Consider the following 20,507-nt stretch of genomic DNA (forward strand, 5'->3'; position numbering starts at 1 on the left):
ATGTTGAGCTCATTTCAGCATTGAGTAAACTGTTCCAAATAAGAGATGTTTTTTTTTTTGTGCTCAGATCACAGACTTCCTGTGTCGTAATGCCATTTCCTATCTCTCCACCCACACAAAAGAACAAAGTCGGCAGCCAGTCCCAATAAATACAACTTTAATAGAATGATTACAGACCTGATCCAGAGAAACATCACTACATCTTGTGAAATTACAGGACCATAATAGCGTATGTTTATTTCCCCCCTCCCACTTGTAAGAAGTTCGGTTGATGACTGTACATGCAGGTGAGGGTGATCTGAGATCTCACCTGCCCTGCCCTGCCACCTCTGCCAAGCACCCTCCCTTCCCTTCCCACTACTAATTTCTAGCCGTTAAAGTCTCTAAACAGAATATCTGCCTGAATTTACTCATTTTGCTTAAACTCCCACACACACACTCAGACACACACACCAATGTAAAGACAGTAATACTGATCTTGTTTGCATGATCTCTAGTGCATCCATTAATAAACAGTGCCATAACTGGCTGTAGTTGAGAGATGAAAACACACATACACAGAAACATCCAATTTTCAAGCTCTTCAGAACATAGAAAACAAACAAACAAACAAACTTGTTTTTTTTTTTTTTTTACACTGGACATAGTTGTCAGTCCCATCAATAGTCTTGCTCAGCAGTTACACAGACGACTTCATAAACCATGTCTAAGCTAAAAACTTTCTCGCTCTCCAGTTAAGTGTACTACTTTGCTACAATCAGCATTGTAAGGGATTATTTTCAGTGTCATGGCCTAATATTGTGTAATAGTGCAATATTCAGATACTTTTATTGTATACAACAGATCACAAATGATGAATCTGACTTTGTGACTCTGCTGACAATTTCTCAGCAGCAAAAAAAAGGGGTTATGAATATTATAAAGCATTGAAATCATGTCAGTATGCTTGTTCTGGTCCTGTGATCGAGACACTTAATAGGGCAGTTATTAAGAATGCTAAAGATGACCATTTAATGAAAACACCAACACAAAGGTGACCATATCCAATGAATCATTTGATCAAATCCCACTCTGACTGAAATGTGATGCTTCCCTTTATTTTTATGTATTTTTTTTTTTGTTCGGATGAGGCTTAGTAAGACATTTAGATAAGTAAAAATGTGCGTTTTTTTATCAGAAGCTGAAAGACTTTTACTCTAGATGAACAAGATCCTTCATATAACATAATTCACTACCAAAAGCCATAGAAAAGTCTAACTTGCATACAGATACATGTTCAGAAACCCCCTTCACTTTCTAATTCAGACTTGGCTCTACATCTCCATTTTCTCTCTAAGCCTCTCTTGTAGTGTTCAACGCTGATCTAATGTCCTCCTTTTTTATAACAACCCTGCCTCTGTGGTTATTTACGGACCTGTCCGCTGTACATGTGCGTGTGTATGGAGACAGACATAGCAATCGCAATTTGCCCGACATGCAGCTTCAAGTCACTGGCCTTACAAGTAATAAACAGGAATATATCCCCCTTCTGAACAAGATCAAGAGAAAGAGTGAGAAAGAGGAAGGGAGGAGAGGTGGCAGAAGGGAGGCAGGTTCAGGGGGAGCAGAGAGAGTAGTGTAAATGGGGAGGGGCTTGCCGGTGAATAATCCCCGCCTCTTGTTCAGGATTCGTCGTTTTCGGCAGGGGGTGTGGTGGCGTTAGGGGCTGAGGAGTCCAGGTCAGATTTATTGGAGATCCGGTCCAGCTCAGCCTGGACATCTGTCAACCCCAACTTGGAGCCTGAGAATGAACAAGATAAAATCGGATAGAATTAGAATGAGTACGCTGACCACATTTTATATCATGTTATTTGGAAACGGTATTAACCAAAGCTTTAAAGGAATATTCTGGGTTCAATACAAGTTAAGCTCAATCTGTAGCATGTGGCATAATGTTAATTACAAAAAAAAAAAAAAGGGCAAAAGAATTTCATAAATCGAGGTTACTGTAAGGATCTTAAATGGGGCCAATTTTGGGGAGAATTTAAAGGTATAAATGTTGTAAATTGTAATTTTATAAAAACATTTATTTTAATGTTAAAACTTCTGTAATATTTTAGTCATAAAGCTGTATAAATATATAAGCTGTATATATATATATATATATATATATATATATATATATATATATATATATATATATATATATATATATATATATATATATATATAGTTTTAGGTGACAACCTAAATAATTTTTATGACAACATTGTAAAATTGGATATAACTTTACAGAAAAACTTGGTAAGATGTTCATGTTAACATTTACATCTTTTGACTACTACACATCAGCCACATTCACTTCTATTGTAAGTGCCTCAGTGTATCCCAGATTTTGCCTTGAAGAGGGGACACGTCAAAATAAATTTTTGTGGTAATAAACATTGTGTCACAAATGTTGCTGATTTAGATTAACTTGTATTGTACCCATAATATTTTCCTTAGTCAGTGACAAGGGATGGCAATACACTTAAAACCTTAGCATGTCAGTGTTTGTGAGTCTGTGAGTGAACAAATTAGCACAAGAGCAAGTGGGAAGCCTAAATGAGAAGAAGCCATTGTTTCCTGATTGATCGATGTTAAGCAGAAAGATCAGAAATTAGAATTAGGAAGTTAAAATATTTTTGGAGCTTGAAAGAGAAAAGTAAATACATAAAGATGGAATGAATGGAGATGAAATACTGTCAATAAATCAATGAACCTTCACACAGACTCACACGCATTCAACCTGAAAGCTGAAATGAAAAAAGGAACATCCAGCCAACACAATAACATTAAGCATGCAGTGAAAACTTTTACAAATTGACTTATTTTTAATAGAAATAGAGCTGTGAATTAGAACCATCTGTGTATCTAGGGGTTTAAAAAGGTACACTTCATAATGCTGTTGATTTAAAAAGTATCCCTGAAGCCAAACACAAAGATTCGATCTGAAGTCGTTATCACCATTTGAAGGCTTATTGTGTTTTAAGCCCTAAGTATAATGCATACCGCACTCGAGCCCAAATGAACCATGCTCTGGCCCACCTCTTTCAAGCAGGCCAGGGACGGCTAAACGCACCGCGCTTGGGCAGGGAGCGATTGTGAATGGTACCTTAAAGTATATGGGACATGCTTTTTTTGGGGCGGTAAATAATAGCTCAAATACCAGTAAATTGACTAGCACAAACCTTAGTAAATCACCTTGCATGATTTATTTAAATACTTTCCTCTCATAAATTCTGCATCTGAAAAGGAAACTCCTACAAATGCATATGCAGTAAGGTCATCCGCAAAAAAAAAAAAAAAAAAACCTGTCAATGCCGTTTCAGTGCCAATTTTTCTCTGCGTGTCTTTAGTAAATCCTGACAATAGATTTTTAAAGCCAAAAAAGGGTTTGCACTGGCGCAAACTGTTAGTAAATCCAGCCCTTAGTTAGATTTTAGTTTTGGCATGATTCTCCGCCTTTACAGTGCAGACACCTAACAAACCCAACATTTAATTACAGTCATCTACATTTACACATTTGGCAGACAAGTCCAAAGAGACACTGTATTCCAGGTATTCAGTTTTATCTGTTTATGCATTCACTGGGAATCAAACACATGACCTTGGCATTGCAAGTGCCATGCTCTACTGTTTAATAAAATCTGGAAACTCTTGCTCTGAGTTTGCACTCCAGTAACGTGAAACTTGGAAAAAGTGCGGTCACACTAGACTTTGTGCCATTCACTATTCATATGTGAATGCTGACAACCAGAAATGCACGAATATACAAATACGTTTTAATTTTTTTCAACCTTCCAAACCAAACTGATGTCTGAATCATAGCTAAAGACATTTGACCAACAGAGCATCTAAATGTCACAGACTGACCGGTTGGATGAACACAAACTTAAAGGAAATGTAAAGGAAATATACAACTTTAAATCAAAGAATCCAGAAAAAAAATGATCATGGTTTCCACAAAAATATTAAGTAACAGAACTGTTCAACATTGATAATAATAAGAAATGTTTCTTGAGCAAATTGGCAAATTAAAATGATTTCAGAAGGATCATGTGACTGGAGTAATGGTGCTGAAAATTCAGCTTTGATTTCACAATATTACTACATTTTTGATCAAAAATCATTTTTAAAAATTTTAAGGCGGCAAACTAGTTATTATATTGCATATAGTTTACTTTTCAAGATACACAGAGTGTAGCAGTAGTACCAGAAAAGTCTGCAGATCTGGACCTTGTAATAATAAGGACATAGAAAATCATGCAAAATTTTAAGATGACCTATGGATTTAATAAAGCTTCATGCAGTGATTATTAGGCAGCCTTACATTGTGAAATTTGAAACTGGTGAGACAGACAGTGTTAATAGCAAAGGAGGAAGACAAAAGGCGAGTGGGCCCAGGACAGTGTTGTATAACACATGCCAAACTTAAACATGCACAAGTGTGTAAATATGCTAAAAGAAATTCATAGCAGTTTTAAAAAAGGAAGATGCAGCACTGGTTAAAGTAAAAGGATTCAAGTGAGGGAAATTCGCCTATCACACACCTTAGCGTGGCCAACATCCCCTGGCTAACACACGATGAAAGACAGTTTGAAGGGGTTAAATATCATGACTGATGAACATAGTGCACACGAATGTTGTTGCTCACTCATTCATACATTTGTCAGAAAGGGGGGAAAAGGGGTAAAAAAAAAAATTCACATATGGTAAAGAAAATCAGGGCACAAGATGATGATTGGGAGAGGTCACTGTCACCAAACAGGTACTTTACCTTTAATACATCCCCATAAAATCAAGCTGCATTATGGGTTCAAAAACAAACGAAGATGCAAAAGCATAATATGAAAGGACACAATAAAGTGTGCCGTAAAACCACTGCGTTAGCTGTGTTAGTTTTAAAGCTTGAAAGTTGAATGCTAAATCCATATAAACCCTTAGTAAGCATGTTTAACATATGCGGTTACTGTCAATAATTCAGACCGAACACTTTTTAACAATTACTATTAAGTTCTTGCTCCACTTGAACTTTTAAAGCGATAGTTCATTCAAAAATAAAAAAAATGTTTCAATCCTGTATGACATCTTTGGCACACAAAATAAGATATTTCAGCTGTTTTTGTCCATATAATAAAAAAGTCAATTAGGCCCAAATTAACAATGACCCTATCTGATCTGTTAAAGCAATTCCATTTACACTTGGCCACATAAATGTGTCGAATGAAACAAATATAAATCTGATCTTTAATTTGCAACGAAAGCAATAGATATGCACTGCATTTTATTTATCATCAGCTAATCTCAAGATCAATTACCAGAGCGACATCAGCACTGGTAAGATCATTAAGGCCACATCCACATGAAGCCAGAGCTTTCCCTATCCGATCTTTTTTTTTCCCCTCGTCTCAAGAAATATCGACGTACACTCAAAACCACTCAAAACGATGTAGTATACATGCCTCATACATCAGTATGTGGCGCTGTAATTCTGCCACAGAGATACACTAAAAACGGAGAATAAGACTTGGAGCATGCGTATAAACCTTGCCAAAGTCCCTTTAAGACAAGTCATTTCATTTGGCGGCTATCTTTGAAACGCCTTTCGGACATGCAAGTGCAGCTCCTTCTCTTTGAATGGGGAAACATCAAATTCTCCAAAGCTGTTTGCCAAGCTTTCGATTAAATTTCATATTTGAAATCACCAATGAAATCTGGCAACAACTGTCTCATAAATTTTGTTTTTAAACGGTCGAATCATGGCAAAAAACAGAAAAAAAAAAAAAAAAAAAAAAAGGTATTTTTCAGGCTGGAACAAGCTAATGCGCATGCGCAGTCCTAAGTGCGCGTCTCTATAGGAAGCGCACGTCTGAGTGTTTCTATAGGAACCGCTGTTACCTGACGTAGCGAGACGTGGGGTGATGACAAATATGGATTGCCTGTACACACGAAAACGTAAGGGTGTCATTTTCAGATTTATTCAACTCAGTTTCAGGCTCCCAAAATGTTGGATCCGTCTGGATGAAATGCCTACACGATACAAAATGTTTGCATATACAGCTAAACGTGTCTTTGTGTGGACAGGCTCTAAGTCTCACTGCTTTTAATAAAGATGATTGTGTGTTGACCGTCTGAAACTTTCATTTTCATTTGCAGCAGTTTGCGTGTTGGCTTCCTAAAGAGATATTCATCTACTCTGCAACGGTGTGTGTTACATAGCACTGTAATACCTGGCTAAAAGATGTCATATAGCCAATAACGCTGTGATGTGTTTTCAACTAGAAGATGCATTTATACTAGTCCAGTTTCACCTGAAATGCGTCTCAGACCACCTCCTGAAGTGGTTCGAGTTATCGGCTTTAAATCCATCTCAAAAGCATTTCGGAATGCATTTAGGCCTATCCTGCATCCCAATGTCCATACTATCCATCCTAAATAGTATGTGAGATTAAAATAAGTATGTCCCAAAGCATAGTATGTTGAAAAGAGTATGCCAAAAGTCCCCGGATGGTGTACTATTTCCGGTAGATTTTCGAAGTGTGGATCCGTGCACACTATAAAGGCTAATATTGCCCACAACCCATTGTGCGTTGGATGAGGATTAAGTTCAGAGCTACAAACACAAGTAAAAAGTGTTAAAAAAAAAACTACAAAAAATGGCGGATATGCGCGATAGACACTGAGAGGTTTGAGTGACTAATAATCAGTTCAACCTGATAGAAAATATTTATTTAATGTTATCTGTGTTATTTTTCATCTGCAAATACCAATGTGGACTTTTATAAAGATCCGATTGGCCATTAACTTTAAAATCATTATGCATTAATATGAAGAGAGTTCTCCACATGAAAGACACGCAACTGCATATCAACGTGCTGCATTTCTCTCCGATACGGTAGGAAATTAGCTAAATGAAATGTGGAGGATGTAAGATGATTGACAGGCCAGTTTACGGTGACAGGATGCGACAGAGAGAAAAGACGCAATTGTATGACATGATAGTATGTCCCAAAGCTTGTCTACTCTTTTGCTGCACACTCAAAAGTATGTACTTTTTGTTCACAAAAAGAGTACATACTTTTAGGGCTTAGTATAAGTAGGCAAATTGGGACGCAGCACTGGTCTTTTCTCAATATGATAGCTATCCGATCAGAGAAAAGGCATGAAGTGACCAGGTGTAAACAGGCCCAGAGACATTTTGAAGTAATTTCCACAGAAGAAAGTATGTCATACAGGTTTGGAACCACATGAGGGTAAGTGATAACAATTTTTATTGCTTTAAGGAGGTTGTGCTAATTTGCGTTAATTTGCGCTGTTGCATTTTGTGATAAATTACTGGGTTATTAGTAATCGGATGCACTGTGAACAATGAGGGTGACACTTCAACTTGAATGATTAGCTGGGTTTTTAGCTGCACATGCAGAGGAGATTTTATCAAGTATATATATTTTACCGTCGCTGATGTCAGAGATCTGGGGTGGGAGGATAAAAAAAGGTGCAGGAGAGTAGGGAGATGAGGACAATATAATGACAAACAAACAAAAAGGGAGAACAGGGGACAAACTTCAGTGACCTCACACATGTACAGTACAACATGAACAAGACGAGTTTTGAAGTGTTTTGAAGATAATAATCTCACAGACCTGCTCCTTCATTTGCAACATCAAGATTCGGTCATCTACTATGTCAACATAACTCTTTCTGAGGGCTGAGTTTCATATGAGGTGGGTGATATTTTTTTAGGGAGATATTTTTAATTTTGAATACATTACTTGCAATCTTAAAAGACTAAGAAGACAAAAAACACTCCAAGGTTCTCAGTCCACAGAAACAGGGTGTTTTCACATGTTGACATGGTCACACTACGGCTTTTTGTGAAATTGATGTTGAAAAATGGTGGAGAGTCTCAAAAACAGGCTAGAGTACAATTTATATTATATTATAGTGAATTTTATCAGATTAAATAGTTGTAAAGGTCATTTTACATGGTATGTGATGAGATTCACCACTGAGGCATTGTTGAATGTCTCAACGCCTGCACAACAATACCCACTAGTGCTTTAGCTGAATTCTAGCATTTAACAATTTAACAATTTATGCTTGGAGCCATATTGAGTTCCCAATATATCTGGAATTAAACCATATAAGGCCTTCAAAATGAAGATACCAAAGGAAAATCTGATTAAAAATGTTTCATCTGCATTCTCTGAGGCACAAGTCATTTATGATGTAGGACAAAAGAGCCACAGTGACTTCCCTGATTGCAGCAACTTACATTTTTAATACAGACATTTTGCACCAATTTCCCAGGAAGAGAAGATTGTGTTCTCTTGAACATGGGATAGAAATAGTGCTTTATTTGCAATTGTTTTATGAGATATTCCAATTTTGCAGCTTTGGATGAAAACGTAGCTAATGATGTCGTGAAAACATAAAATCGTTTAATCCTGCATGGTGGTACCACTAGGAGTCATGCAAGACAACACATGCTGCTTCGTACCATGTAAAACAGGTTTTATACAGAATTTTCTGTTGTTGAAATACAAATTCAAGCCCTTCAAGTCAAAACACTTCAAATACACTATGATAGTGGATATATATGAATGTCTGAGTGACAGTGTCAAGAAGGATCTCTCACCTGACTTGCGGACTGTTCCTGGTGTGTTGCTCCCTCCTCCTGTAGGTTGGCCACCTGGGCCGGGTGAGCCTGCTTTCTTAGTCAACAGACTGTTGAAGAAATTAGCCAGCACGCCCTCACTGGTCTGACCTCCTGCCATGAGAAATTACAATAATTAGCACAATTATACAAGCTGAAACTCACCTGACTGCCTAAACTAGTTTCAGATAAATGCAAAACAGTAATATGTACCAGACGCTAAGCTGGAATTAAAAATGTGTGTAAAGGAGGAAGTCAAAATGAAAGTCTAAGAGAAATTCAGCAAGGAAACAAGCTTTAATCCCAACAAGCTTTGCTAATCCTCTATAAACATGGCAGCAATTTTCCTATGATCTAAACCCATGAGAGCCCTCATCTGCATACAAGAAGAGATCCTGAAAAACAATCTCTGGAGACACTGAAAGTGTATTCATGATCACTGCAGCCTAAAACAAACTAACGTTTTTCCCATGAAGCTAAATAAATAAGCTTTGTCACAAAAGAGGATGTTGAAGGTCAAATGTTCATTCTTCCCAAGATGAGAGGGTGGTGAAAACCAGGAAACCAGATCCAGGGACTTGGAAAAAAAATAAATCCCCAGGAAGTAGACAGGTGTGACTGCAAAAGCTGTTGCTCCCAAAGTTGGAAAGATGCAGCCGAGGAGAGAAAATAGAGAGAGGGGTACAGAAGGAAAGAGAAAGGTGGAGAGAAGACGCAGGCATGCATCCTGAATAAGGGGCACTTATACAAACCTTTCATGTTGGGATCAATCTTCTTGGTACCTGATTGCATGGGCATGACGTTGGCTACATTAGCCGCCGCTGAACGGTTGGTCGTCCTTGGTGAGCCAGTGGGAGCTCTGTTCGTTGGGTCCTGTTACACACATATACAGAAAAGTTTTAGGATTATACAACTTAAAAAAGAAAAAGAAAAAAAAAACAGATACATTAATTCAAATGTAAACATTATGCAATAATTAGTATTGATCTTTACTTAAATCGCTTTGGATGAAAGTGTCTGGGAAATTAATATATGTAAATGTCTTGCAGCAGAAAAGGTCTCCACCCAAAACATGATTCATCAGGGAGTAACACTGTAGGCTAAAATGTAAATCGAAAATGTAAAACACTCACCACTGGTCTTCCTGCAGTAACTGGAGGCTGTTTAGATAACAGAGACTGGATAAAGACAGAAAAATTATTCAGAGTCTATTTCCTTCCAATTTGGTAATGATTTGTTTGACAAACAGGTTTCATTAATCACTAACAAAACTTTTCAGGATAGATACTATAGATAGTGAGCTGCAGTCTCACGAAATCTCACTTTATCCCACATTTAGTTTTAGACTGGAAAATGAAACCTTTGGGTAACCTTTTTTATTGTTCTGTGTATGTATATATATATATTTAAAGAAATTAATACTTTTTATTAAATGGATCAAAAGTGGCAGGAAAGGCATTGTTATGAAGGATTTCCATTTCAAATAAAAATGCTGTTTTGTTTTTTTACTTTTCATTCATCTTTGTATTCATTCAGCTTTGCCATAACAGGAATAAATGATATATATATTTTTAAATATATTAAAATAGAAAAAATAAAATAAAATATATAATATATAACACATATATATATATATATATATATATATATATATATATATATATATATATATATATATATATATATATATATATATATATATATATATATATAAACATTCATAACATCATAGTAAAATTCACATTTTAAACAATATCTCAATGAACACAAAAACAATTTCCAAAATGTTGACAAGACTAAGTTTAATATAACATCTGTTTAACTTATAACATGAAAGTAAGGTTAATAATATAACTTAAATTACACATTTTTCAGTTTTACTCAAATTAGGGTGATGCAAAATGAGTACACACCCCACAACAAAAACTACTTCATCTAGTACTTTGTATGGCCTCCATGATTTTTAATGACAGCACCAAGTCTTATAGGCATGGAATGAACAAGTTGGCGACATTTTGCAACATCTATCTTTTTCCATTCTTCTAGAATGACCTCTTCTAGAGACTGGATGCTGGATGGAGGGTGATGCTCAACTTGTCTCTTCAGAATTCCCCATAGGTGTTCGATTAGGTTCAGATCAGGAGCCACTGAATCACTTTCACCCTGTTCTTCTTCAGAAATCCAACAGTGGCCTTAGATGTGTGTTTAGGATCATTGTCATGTTGGGAAAGTGCACAACGACCAAAGGCACATCTTTTCTTTCAATATAGAGCAGTACATCTGTGAATTCATGATGCCATCAATGAAATGCAGCTCCCCATCACCAGCAGCACTCATGCAGCCCCACATAAGGACAGTGCCACCACCATGTTTCACTGTAGGCACCATGCATTTTTCTTTGTATTCCTCACCTTTGCGACGCCATATAGTTTTGAAGCCATCAGTTCCAAAAACATTTATCTTGGTCTCATCACTCTAGAGTATAGAGTCCAAACTGGGCTTTTTTTGTGCCTGGGCTTTAGGAGAGGCTTCTTTCGTGGACAGCACCCATGCATGCCATTCCTCTGCAGTGTACGCCGTATTGTGTCACAGGAAATAGTCACCCCAGTTTGGCCTTCTACTTTAGATAACTGCAGTGAACTAGCATGCTGATTTTCTTCAACCCTTCTCATCAGAAGATGCTCCTGTATGATGCTCCTGTCGAGGTGTTAACTTCCATGGATGACCTGGACGTCTCTGTGAGATGGTTGCAGTTCCATCTTTTAAAATTTTTTGTACCACTTTTGCTACAGTATTCTGACTGATAAGTAAAGCTTTGCTGATCTTCTTGTAGCCTTCACTTTTCTGGTGTAAGAAATTATTTTCTTTCTCGAGTCTTGTGACATTTCTCTTCCATGTGGTGCCATTGCTGACAGCATGAAATGGGAAGGGTTTTTAACACACTTTTATAGTCAACTGTCTGCTGAACACCTGTGTAATGAATAATTAGACTCACCTGTGGTTGAATTCTTGTTAAAATTGACATGTGTAGTCTAAAATTCAGCTTTGCTCCAGAGACTTTCAGTGGGGTGTACTCATTTTTGCATCACCCTAATTTGAGTAAAACTGAAAACTTTGTTCTCCAAGTTATATTATTAACCTTTCTTTCATGTTATAAGTTACACAGATGTTATATAAAACTTAGTCTTGTCAACATTTTGGAAATTGTTTTTGTGTTCATTGTGATATTGTTTAAAATGTTACTTTTCAAAGGGGGTGTACTCGTTTACGCTGTATAATATCATCATCAATTTGTTTAATTCTTAAACTTGCTATTGTGTGTATGTGTGTGTGTATATCTATCTATCTATCTCTATCTATCTCTATCTCTATCTATATATATATATATAAGAATAAAACAAAATGATGATGATATTATACAATATTTAACAATTACCTGCAACTTTAGTAGAAAAACTTGGTCATCTTCAGCTTGAACTTCCTTCTCATGTACAAACTGGAAAGACAGAAAGTCAGAAATGAGCAATCGCTAGGAAAGAGAGACTCTATAGCTAATTGCACATACACTGGCAAAGGTCAAATTAGGAAAGAGTCTTTACCTTTCTAACTGGAGGTTTCACTATTACATCTTCAAAGTTGTCGTCTGCTTTTACTGTCTGGAAATTTTCATGCAGAATGGCAATCTTTTTTTCATTGTCCCATCCTGACGGACTGAAAGTGAGACACAGATAATATGAATACATTTACCTTTTAAAGAAACAATTTAATGACCAATTTTACACCAATAATATGACATATTACAGGTGAATGAAAATATATATTTAGAAAAAGTATGGTGGGAATTTTGTCCATTAACAATAAATTCCTTGTTTCAGTTGTGGAGTGAGTTATTACATTGTTTTCTACATAACAAAGATAGATATTGAATTGATTTGGATTTCACATGCAGACTTTAGTAGTAAAATAAAAATCACCATGTTTCTTGACATCCAAAAACTTACATAAACACAGAGTCTTTCTCCACCACCTGAGCTGGGATGTTGAAGGGAAAGCCATATAACCTGTGAACGAGGTATTTATATAACAAATCTAGATTTTTGTTCTCCTTCATGGATGTGTAGAGTAGTGCTGCCCCATCTGAAAGGTCACTTGTGAAGGAGAAAAACAAGATGAGGTTACATTTAAGCAGAAACATGTGTGCTCTCCACTTTGACTCTCCCTGCTTACAGATTTTTGGAAAGCAGCCAGTTCTACTGTTAAACAAGACATTAAAATCGGCATTAAATGGAAGTTGCCCTAGTCTGTTCTTCCCTATTGTGACACATCCGAGGGAAACAACTTCGGAAATGAGAAAAATGTAGAGCGGAATTTGATTTCATCCTTCGGGAACTGATTGTATCATAGAAAGTTGGGCGTTGCTAACTAAATTGAGGCAGATCTGAATGTCAGTTTGCAGTCAGGTGTGGAGGATATATAGATCCACCCTAAGAGGGGAAGGGGGATTTCATGTTTTAGATTAAAGATTAAAGAATCGCATAAAAATGTAAAATAAATAAATAAATAACGATATGCACAGATAAATCATTTATAATAAGCACTGCAACATTCTGTATTCAGATGCAAGCAAAAATACTGACTAGGGCTGCTCGATTATGGCAAAAATCATAATTATGATTAGTTTTGTTCAATATTGAAATCACAATTATTTAACACGATTATTTGTGGGCGATATGATCAATTCTTATTTCACCATATGAGTAATTTTAAATATCAGTGAAATTTCACAAATATCGATAATTCAGCAAAAACTAGTACTAGGTTAACTAATGTAAGAAAAAATGTCCTCAAAATAATAACATAAGACAAGTGAACAGTCAGCAATACAATACGAACAAAGAAACTACTTACAAACAAAACAGACAAACACAAACACTGTTTTAAGTTATCAGAAAGGAACAGGTATGATTTTAAAACAGTTTCATCTCAGATCAATATCTCTTATCCCCATAATTATTTATGTGGTAAAATGCCATTTAATAAGTGGTATGACTGGACCACATCCCTTAAATGTCCATCTAGTTTGAACTTGCAGCTAGCAACTGCTCTCTCCGCAGAAGCTTTGCGTTTAAAGAGCTAATAAAATATTTCTACTCAGACTAATATTTCGTGTCTAATTATTTACTTATGTGGCAAGTAGCCGTGTAATAAGCGAGATAATGTACATCCAGCCGGTTGTTATTTCAGAATATACCCCTTTAGGCTGATGCAAGACCTGATCACCATGTCAGGGTTTATTCTGAAATAACAACCGGCTGGATGTGCATTATCCCTTACATAACACAACATAGACTTACTGTACACATTAAATATAGATTAATCCTTATATAATTAAGTTATTCATTCAAGATCAGTGAGTGAATTTCCTTTGTTATTTGATGTTTGATTATCATTAATGACAGAATGTGCAACAGGTTTATTAGGCTGCTGTCACTTTAAAAGCTAATGCATGGATCCATTATATACTGCTACACCCTGCTTCTCTCTCAATAGCGTACCTTTACTTTAAGACATAATCCACTGTGTTTACATGAATACTCTCATGCATTTTGACATTTTTGTGCTTTTGTGTTTGCATATCCGAAACCTATTTTCTTATCTGTGTTCGGCTCCGACTCGAAAAGAAATCCATCTGGGGAACAGTGTCTCTTTTCACTTTTAATAACACAGTTAAATATCAAACACTTCCCATAGTTTAGTAACAGTAGACTGCATATTGCAAGACTCACTTATTTGGCTGATTTGGATGTTAAGTTTGGGTTTTAAAGGAAGAACGAAAGCGCACCGCTGTGAGGGAAAAGAATGTGCACTGGATGGAATGCGGCAGCGGCACAATAATCATTTTATCTCAACTTGTTTTCATAATCGTTGGAAGCCCCAAATCGAAATCAAACGAGGAAATAACCTGTCCACCAGATGACTAAGATGTGCAGGGTGAAATATAATTGTCATTACATCTTTGGTTCAGATGTGCTGATGCGTAAGGATACACTGCAAGCAGAAACGTCGAATGTGAGACTGGATGAAGTCTAAGTGCTCATCTTTATAATCGTGCTCCTTCTCCAAAGTGCTGATTGCATCACACTACATAGAGAGAGAGAGAATTATGAAAGGGAGACTCCATTAATATATTATATTAGAGAGCACATTAACGAAATCTGAGGAAACAAACTAAAGGCTTTAAGATTCTAGATATTTTAAAATAATGAAAAAGTAAAAGAAATATACAGAATTCTTTACTATTTTTAGTTTACCAATCACATTTGTGACATTGATCATGTAAACTGCTATGTGCAAAAGGTCAGATGTTAACTTTTCACTCAAACTGCCAATAATATAAATACAACACTGTTCAAAAGATTGGGGTCAGTACTTTTTTTTTTTTTTGAAAATTAATATTTTTAGTCAGCAAGGATGCATTAAATTCACCAAAAGTGGCATTAAAGACATTTATAAGGTTATGTTATAATGTTATAAATCTTTTCATCAAATCCTGGAAAAAAAATGTATCATGGTTTCCACAAACGTATTAAACAGCACAACTGTTTTGAACATCAATAATAATAAGAAATGTTTCTTGAGCACTAAATCAGCATATTAAAATTATTTCTGAAGGATCATGTGACACTGAAGATTAGTAAAGATAATGAAAATTCAGCTTTGCATCACAGGAATATAATAAATACATTATAAATAATAATATAATTATAAATTACATTTTAAAAAATATACAAATATAAAACATTTTAAATTGTAATAATATTTCACAATATTACTGCTTTTACTGTATTTTAATCAAATAAGTGCAACCTTGGTTAGCATAAGAGACTTCTTTCAAAACCAATAAAAAAAATTTTTTTTTAAAAAACTTGCCACCCCCAAACTTTTGAATGGTAGTGTATGCCAGTGTTGTAGCTGCTCTTTTAAATACATTTTAATTACATGTCAGGAGTAGTTTGAGGCAGCAGGTGTACCTTAGTGCAGACCACCACTATAGGCAGGCCCAGGTTGTGTGTGAGTGTGTTATCTCCCAGCGGCAGCAGGACACTCTCTTCCTCCGACTCAGGATTCCTTCTCTGTGGCACAGCGTCCAGGTCACTTCCTGGTTCCACATACTCCTGGAACTGCTTTGTCACTGCATGCACACACAGTCACATTCTAACTGCATTTACTAAAGGTTATTTACTAAGTGGAAACTCATTCATGCAAGTATAAGAAATGTCAGCACCGCCTGCAGCGATCTATAGGACTATCACAGATCAAAATGCATCACCACACTAGAGCATTCCTGCAGGGTACTTAGCATGCGAACACGCTCACAATCTAAACGCACACACAAAGACGCTACTCACATCTGTGCTCCAGCTCTCTCATGGTTTCAGGGGGAACTCTGAGCTTGTCCACAAAATCCCTCACCACGCTGCCCCATTTCTGCAGTGAATCGATGGCCAACCAGGGCCGGGACATATCGACCACAAACAGAACCAACGAGTCCTCCAGGTTCTCTGTCGATATGGCAAACTTCTGCAGGCCTTTGTGGTACAGGTCCCCATCCAGCACCCATGCATTACACCGTGCATCATCTGCCAAAAAGAGAGTTTCATTAGCTTTAGCATGCCTGTATTGAATTACCTAATGTTGGTCATTAGGCTGCCTCTTTACTAACAGATTACAGATACTGTCTTGAATAACTAAGAAATAATATCTTTAAAGGGGTCATTTAATGCCACTTTTACAAAATGTAAAATAAGTCTCTGATGTCCCCAGAGTGTGTATGTGAAGTTTTAGCTCAAAATACCCCATAGATAATTTTTTATAGCATGTTAAATTTGTCACTTTTGAGGGTGAGCAAAAATGTTCAGTTTTTGTGTGCATCCCTTTAAATGCAAATGAGCTGCTGCTCCTATGAAGAGGGTGGAGTTTCAAGAGCTTGCGTTAGCAGCGCCGATTACCTCAGACTCACTGAAAATGTCAGAAACCGTTCAGTCTTTTATGTTCAAAACAGAGTCCGACAATGAGAGAGAGATTCAAGAAGAAGTGACAACGTAGAATGCAACAGGACGTTTCTGAATGGTTAGATGATGAATTTATGTAGCTGATGTGGAGTTAACTATCTTAAAGCCATTGATTAGCATATTCTGTCATGATAATCTATAAATCGCTCATGTGGGAACTGTTCTAAGATGCTTACAGAGCCAAAGAATATATGCTGCATGAAGATAGAACAGTTATAGTTTAGTTTAATTACTGTTATAATTTGTCATGTTGTCATCTTGCTTTTATGACATGCTATTTTGCATTTGTGTTATGTACTTTATTGCAATAACATGGCCTCACCCCCTTTGTTGCATGTTCTTGGGGACAGGGTTTATGTAAATTTTAGAGTTAGTGATGTCACCAACCCGGGAAGAAGCTCGTTGTAGTCCCTACCAGCCGTTTGTTGTAGTCCTTAAACAGAGAATTATTTAAAGGAAAATATCTCCCTTTGCATTGAACTTTGAGCGTCCTAACTTTGCAGATGTTGTTTATGCTCCAACAGCAACATTACACACTAACTAAAGATAAAAAGTGAAATCACAATGAACCACCCCTTTAAAACAGTAACAGTATTTATGCTTCAGACTGACTTAAAATGCACATCAAAAATAATAAATTACAAATAACACTCAATAACTTTGAGATCTCAATGCTCAATTATTGTTTACAACCAACACTTTCTCATTTTAAGGACTAATTACTTACGCACTACTAAAATATTTGCTTCAAAATACTGCAGTATTAAAAGCAATTGATTGTTTGTTGTGGATCACAACCAAAATGGTCTAAATTATATTGTCAATATCAAACTGTACTGTCTAATTCTTACCATCAATATCATCATCGTGAACATTGAAATACAGGTACTCTAACCCCCGGCCCTTCATGTACTCTTCTACACCTTGTAGTTTGGCAACCAGGGTGGTCTTACCAGACCCCACCTCACCTGTAAAACAAGTCAGATTAACAAACAGTATATTATATTAAACACTTAGGAGCTTAGATACTTTTGGATTCTGAAAAACATATATAAGCATGCATGCTGCACTTCTCTCACCTGTTGTTACAATAACATGCAGAGAAATGCAAATAAAAAACAGGTTAATTGAAAAATGTACATATGGCTGCAGTGCTTCTTAAAGGCTGACTTAATTGTATAGATTTTGCAACAATATATATCGGAAACAGAGACATGTAACTCTGAACTGCTAAAGAACTATTTTATAGGCATTTACTTACTTAAAAACAACAACATATAAAAAGAGTCTTAACCAGAGATTTAGGCAAAAATGCTCCTGAAAGTGATTTTTTTGTAACATCTGGTACTATATTTCTTAAATATCTTAATATATTTATTATTATTATTATTATATTTAGATTTATGGAATTTATGGAATAAATGTGAATTCAGATTCAGATTTGTAAAAGGCAAAAAAAAAAAAAAAAAAAGTGATTTTATATGGTGGGAAGAACAACAAAAAAGGACTGCTGACTGCACACTGAAATTACAGCTCCAGAAACTTTATTAATAAAACATTATCATCTTAATATGGTAAGAAAAACACATACAGCCAGAACATAGTTAAAACAGTCCTGGAAATAATTATACTAACAGAAATATTTTTCTGAAGATGTTCAACAGAGCTGCATGACAGTATTGTGACGCCCTATGAGTAAAGCGCACCCACTGGGGCAGCAAACATGAGCCATTCACTCATGGGTGCGTCTCAAAAACTAGTGAGCTGCCTACCTAGACAGCATTTTTAGTCATCACAGACGCCTAAACAGCACTTTCTATGCACCATACCCACCCAAACAGCCTTTTTATTATCTCATACAGTGCAAGTGCAGCATTTTGTTCATTGGAACACGTCTATGGTGCTGTCTAAGTAGGCTGCACGGTAGGGTTGGAGACATAGCCCGTGTCTGAGAGTGCGGATTATCTCTATTCACCAAACTCGACAGTCTGTAACATATGTAAATCGTTAAAACGGAATAAATGTCCGTTTTATATCAAATTCACGCGACAGACATAATGTCTTTTGTGCGCGCGGTGTCTGACGGCGATGACTGGAGACAATGACGTACGCTCATTGACAATAACAGCACACTTACAATAACATCAGTGCACATATAGAGCGAGCGATAGGCACCGTTAAACCCTTGCATTCAGTCAGCATTGTACGCTTTTTAATAATAATGAACCATAGGATGCAGGTCAATAGGATGCACAGCAGACATGAAACAGCATTTATGTGTGACAGAGGGAAAAAAAAACACCCACCCATAACCACCACATTCTTTCCTGACGGCAATTTTGATCGAGAGCGCGTCGACACCTCACTCAATATCGATGACCTGAACGTAAAGGAACACAGAGTGGCGTTAGCTTTTAAATCACGTTGCTTTATAGAATATGCATCCCTGGGATCATTGATTCAGGCTGGCCTGTGTGTACCTGCCCGGCTGGGGCAATTTGCAAGTTAGCGGCTAACAACTGTCACATGCGGCTCTGGGCCACCTAAAGCCGCGTTCTGCACATACATCTGAGATTGAATGGGGGATAAAAGAACAGGCTAGGCCTACCATAAATTCTGTCCGTCATCCTCCTCGGGGTTTTGGCTTTCGGATATGCTGTTATTTACATTTGTGCTAACCGATAGGAGTGTATTTCTGCCCGTCGTCGCCATCTTCGCAGGCTTGAGTGACACCCCTGAATGAGCCCCGGATGTGTCGCGCAGAGCCGAGCTTTGCTTTTCTGTTGGGCGTGGACCACTGCGAGCCGCAATCACAGCCCCAAAGCTCAGGTTAATAGAATAGAATAAAAAAAAAAAAAAAGCTTCTTTATGAGCATCCATGGCTACATGAAGAACATTTAATATCATGGATCATATCAACTGCACAAAAGATACTTTAAAATAGAAAAATGGTTCTTTACATTATGAAAAATGTTCTTCATAGTAGCCTAAGAAAAAAAAAAAAAAGGTATTTTATGAACTTTTCACTGAAAGATTCTTTGGGGAACCCTAAACTGGCATTGGATTATTATCTGGCATGCTGTAGAATAATAAAATTAAATATGATTTCTTCTGAAGGATCATGTGACACTGAAGACTGGAGTAATGGCTGATGAAAATTCAGCTTTGCATCACAGAAATAAATCATATTTTAAAGTATATTAAAATAGAAAACCATAATGTTAAATTGTAATAATATTTCACAATATTGCAGTTTTTTCTGTATTTTTGAACAAAGAAATGCAGGCTTGGAGAGCATAAGAGACTTCTTTCAAACACATTAAAAATAGTCATTTTTCCGAACTTTTGACTGGTACTGTACTATAAATAATATAGATACTGATTAGATTAGAATTTATTTAGAATAAAACAGAAAAGAAAATAATAAACCATCATAAAGTTTATTCATTATTATTAGCCTTTGTCCATGTTAATTTACAGTGCATTAACAAATACAACTTTTGATTTTAATAATGTATTAGTAAAATGTTGAAATTAACTAACATTTACTAAGATTAATAAATGCTTAAGAAAGAAAGAAAGAAAGAAAGAAAGAAAGAAAGAAAGAAAAAGAAACTGAGAGTGCTGAGTGTGATTATGCTTCAATCACAGCCTTGATTCAAGCTTAGGATACTGAAATAGAATAGAATAGAATAGAATAGAATAGAATAGAATAGAATAGAATAGAATAGAATAGAATAGAATAGAAATGTGCCTAA

The 20,507-nt window shown here is 36.2% G+C and overlaps 1 protein-coding gene across 4 annotated transcripts; it reads right to left on the reverse strand.

Annotated features, from left to right (window-relative positions):
- Nucleotides 1-140: 140 nt before the first annotated feature.
- On the reverse strand, nucleotides 141-19,517 carry dync1li1 (dynein, cytoplasmic 1, light intermediate chain 1). Of its 4 annotated transcripts, none has more exons than XM_048202223.1 (14): nucleotides 19,358-19,517; nucleotides 19,056-19,129; nucleotides 17,601-17,717; nucleotides 16,087-16,317; nucleotides 15,709-15,869; nucleotides 14,725-14,818; nucleotides 12,679-12,814; nucleotides 12,277-12,388; nucleotides 12,114-12,173; nucleotides 9,811-9,855; nucleotides 9,460-9,550; nucleotides 8,660-8,791; nucleotides 7,475-7,493; nucleotides 1,642-1,780 (listed from the first exon to the last, which is right to left on the reverse strand). In XM_048202223.1, the coding sequence occupies exons 1-13, from the start codon at nucleotides 19,459-19,461 to the stop codon at nucleotides 7,486-7,488; spliced, it is 1,365 nt and encodes a 454-aa protein (XP_048058180.1). In that variant the 5' UTR covers nucleotides 19,462-19,517; the 3' UTR covers nucleotides 1,642-1,780; nucleotides 7,475-7,485. The 4 variants fall into 4 exon arrangements, with proteins under 4 accessions (XP_048058178.1, XP_048058177.1, XP_048058180.1 ...); XM_048202222.1 differs by having other exon boundaries at nucleotides 9,430-9,550; XM_048202221.1 differs by lacking the exon at nucleotides 7,475-7,493 and having other exon boundaries at nucleotides 141-1,780.
- Between the last annotated feature and the right edge of the window lie 990 nt (nucleotides 19,518-20,507).

This window comes from Megalobrama amblycephala, linkage group LG9 (assembly GCF_018812025.1).
Source record: "Megalobrama amblycephala isolate DHTTF-2021 linkage group LG9, ASM1881202v1, whole genome shotgun sequence".
Taxonomy (NCBI): domain Eukaryota; kingdom Metazoa; phylum Chordata; class Actinopteri; order Cypriniformes; family Xenocyprididae; genus Megalobrama; species Megalobrama amblycephala.

What these genes read in the sequence shown, in the direction of transcription:
- dync1li1 (XM_048202220.1), bottom strand. Translation starts at nt 19,461, where the DNA reads ATGGCGACGACGGGCAGAAATACACTCCTATCGGTTAGCACAAATGTA. An exon ending in GAGAGAGCTGGAGCACAGAT is followed by an intron (nt 15,870 to 16,086) that starts GTGAGTAGCGTC and finishes GTGTGCATGCAG; the next exon opens with TGACAAAGCAGTTCCAGGAG. An exon ending in GATTGATCCCAACATGAAAG is followed by an intron (nt 8,792 to 9,429) that starts GTTTGTATAAGT and finishes TTCTCATGGCAG; the next exon opens with GAGGTCAGACCAGTGAGGGC.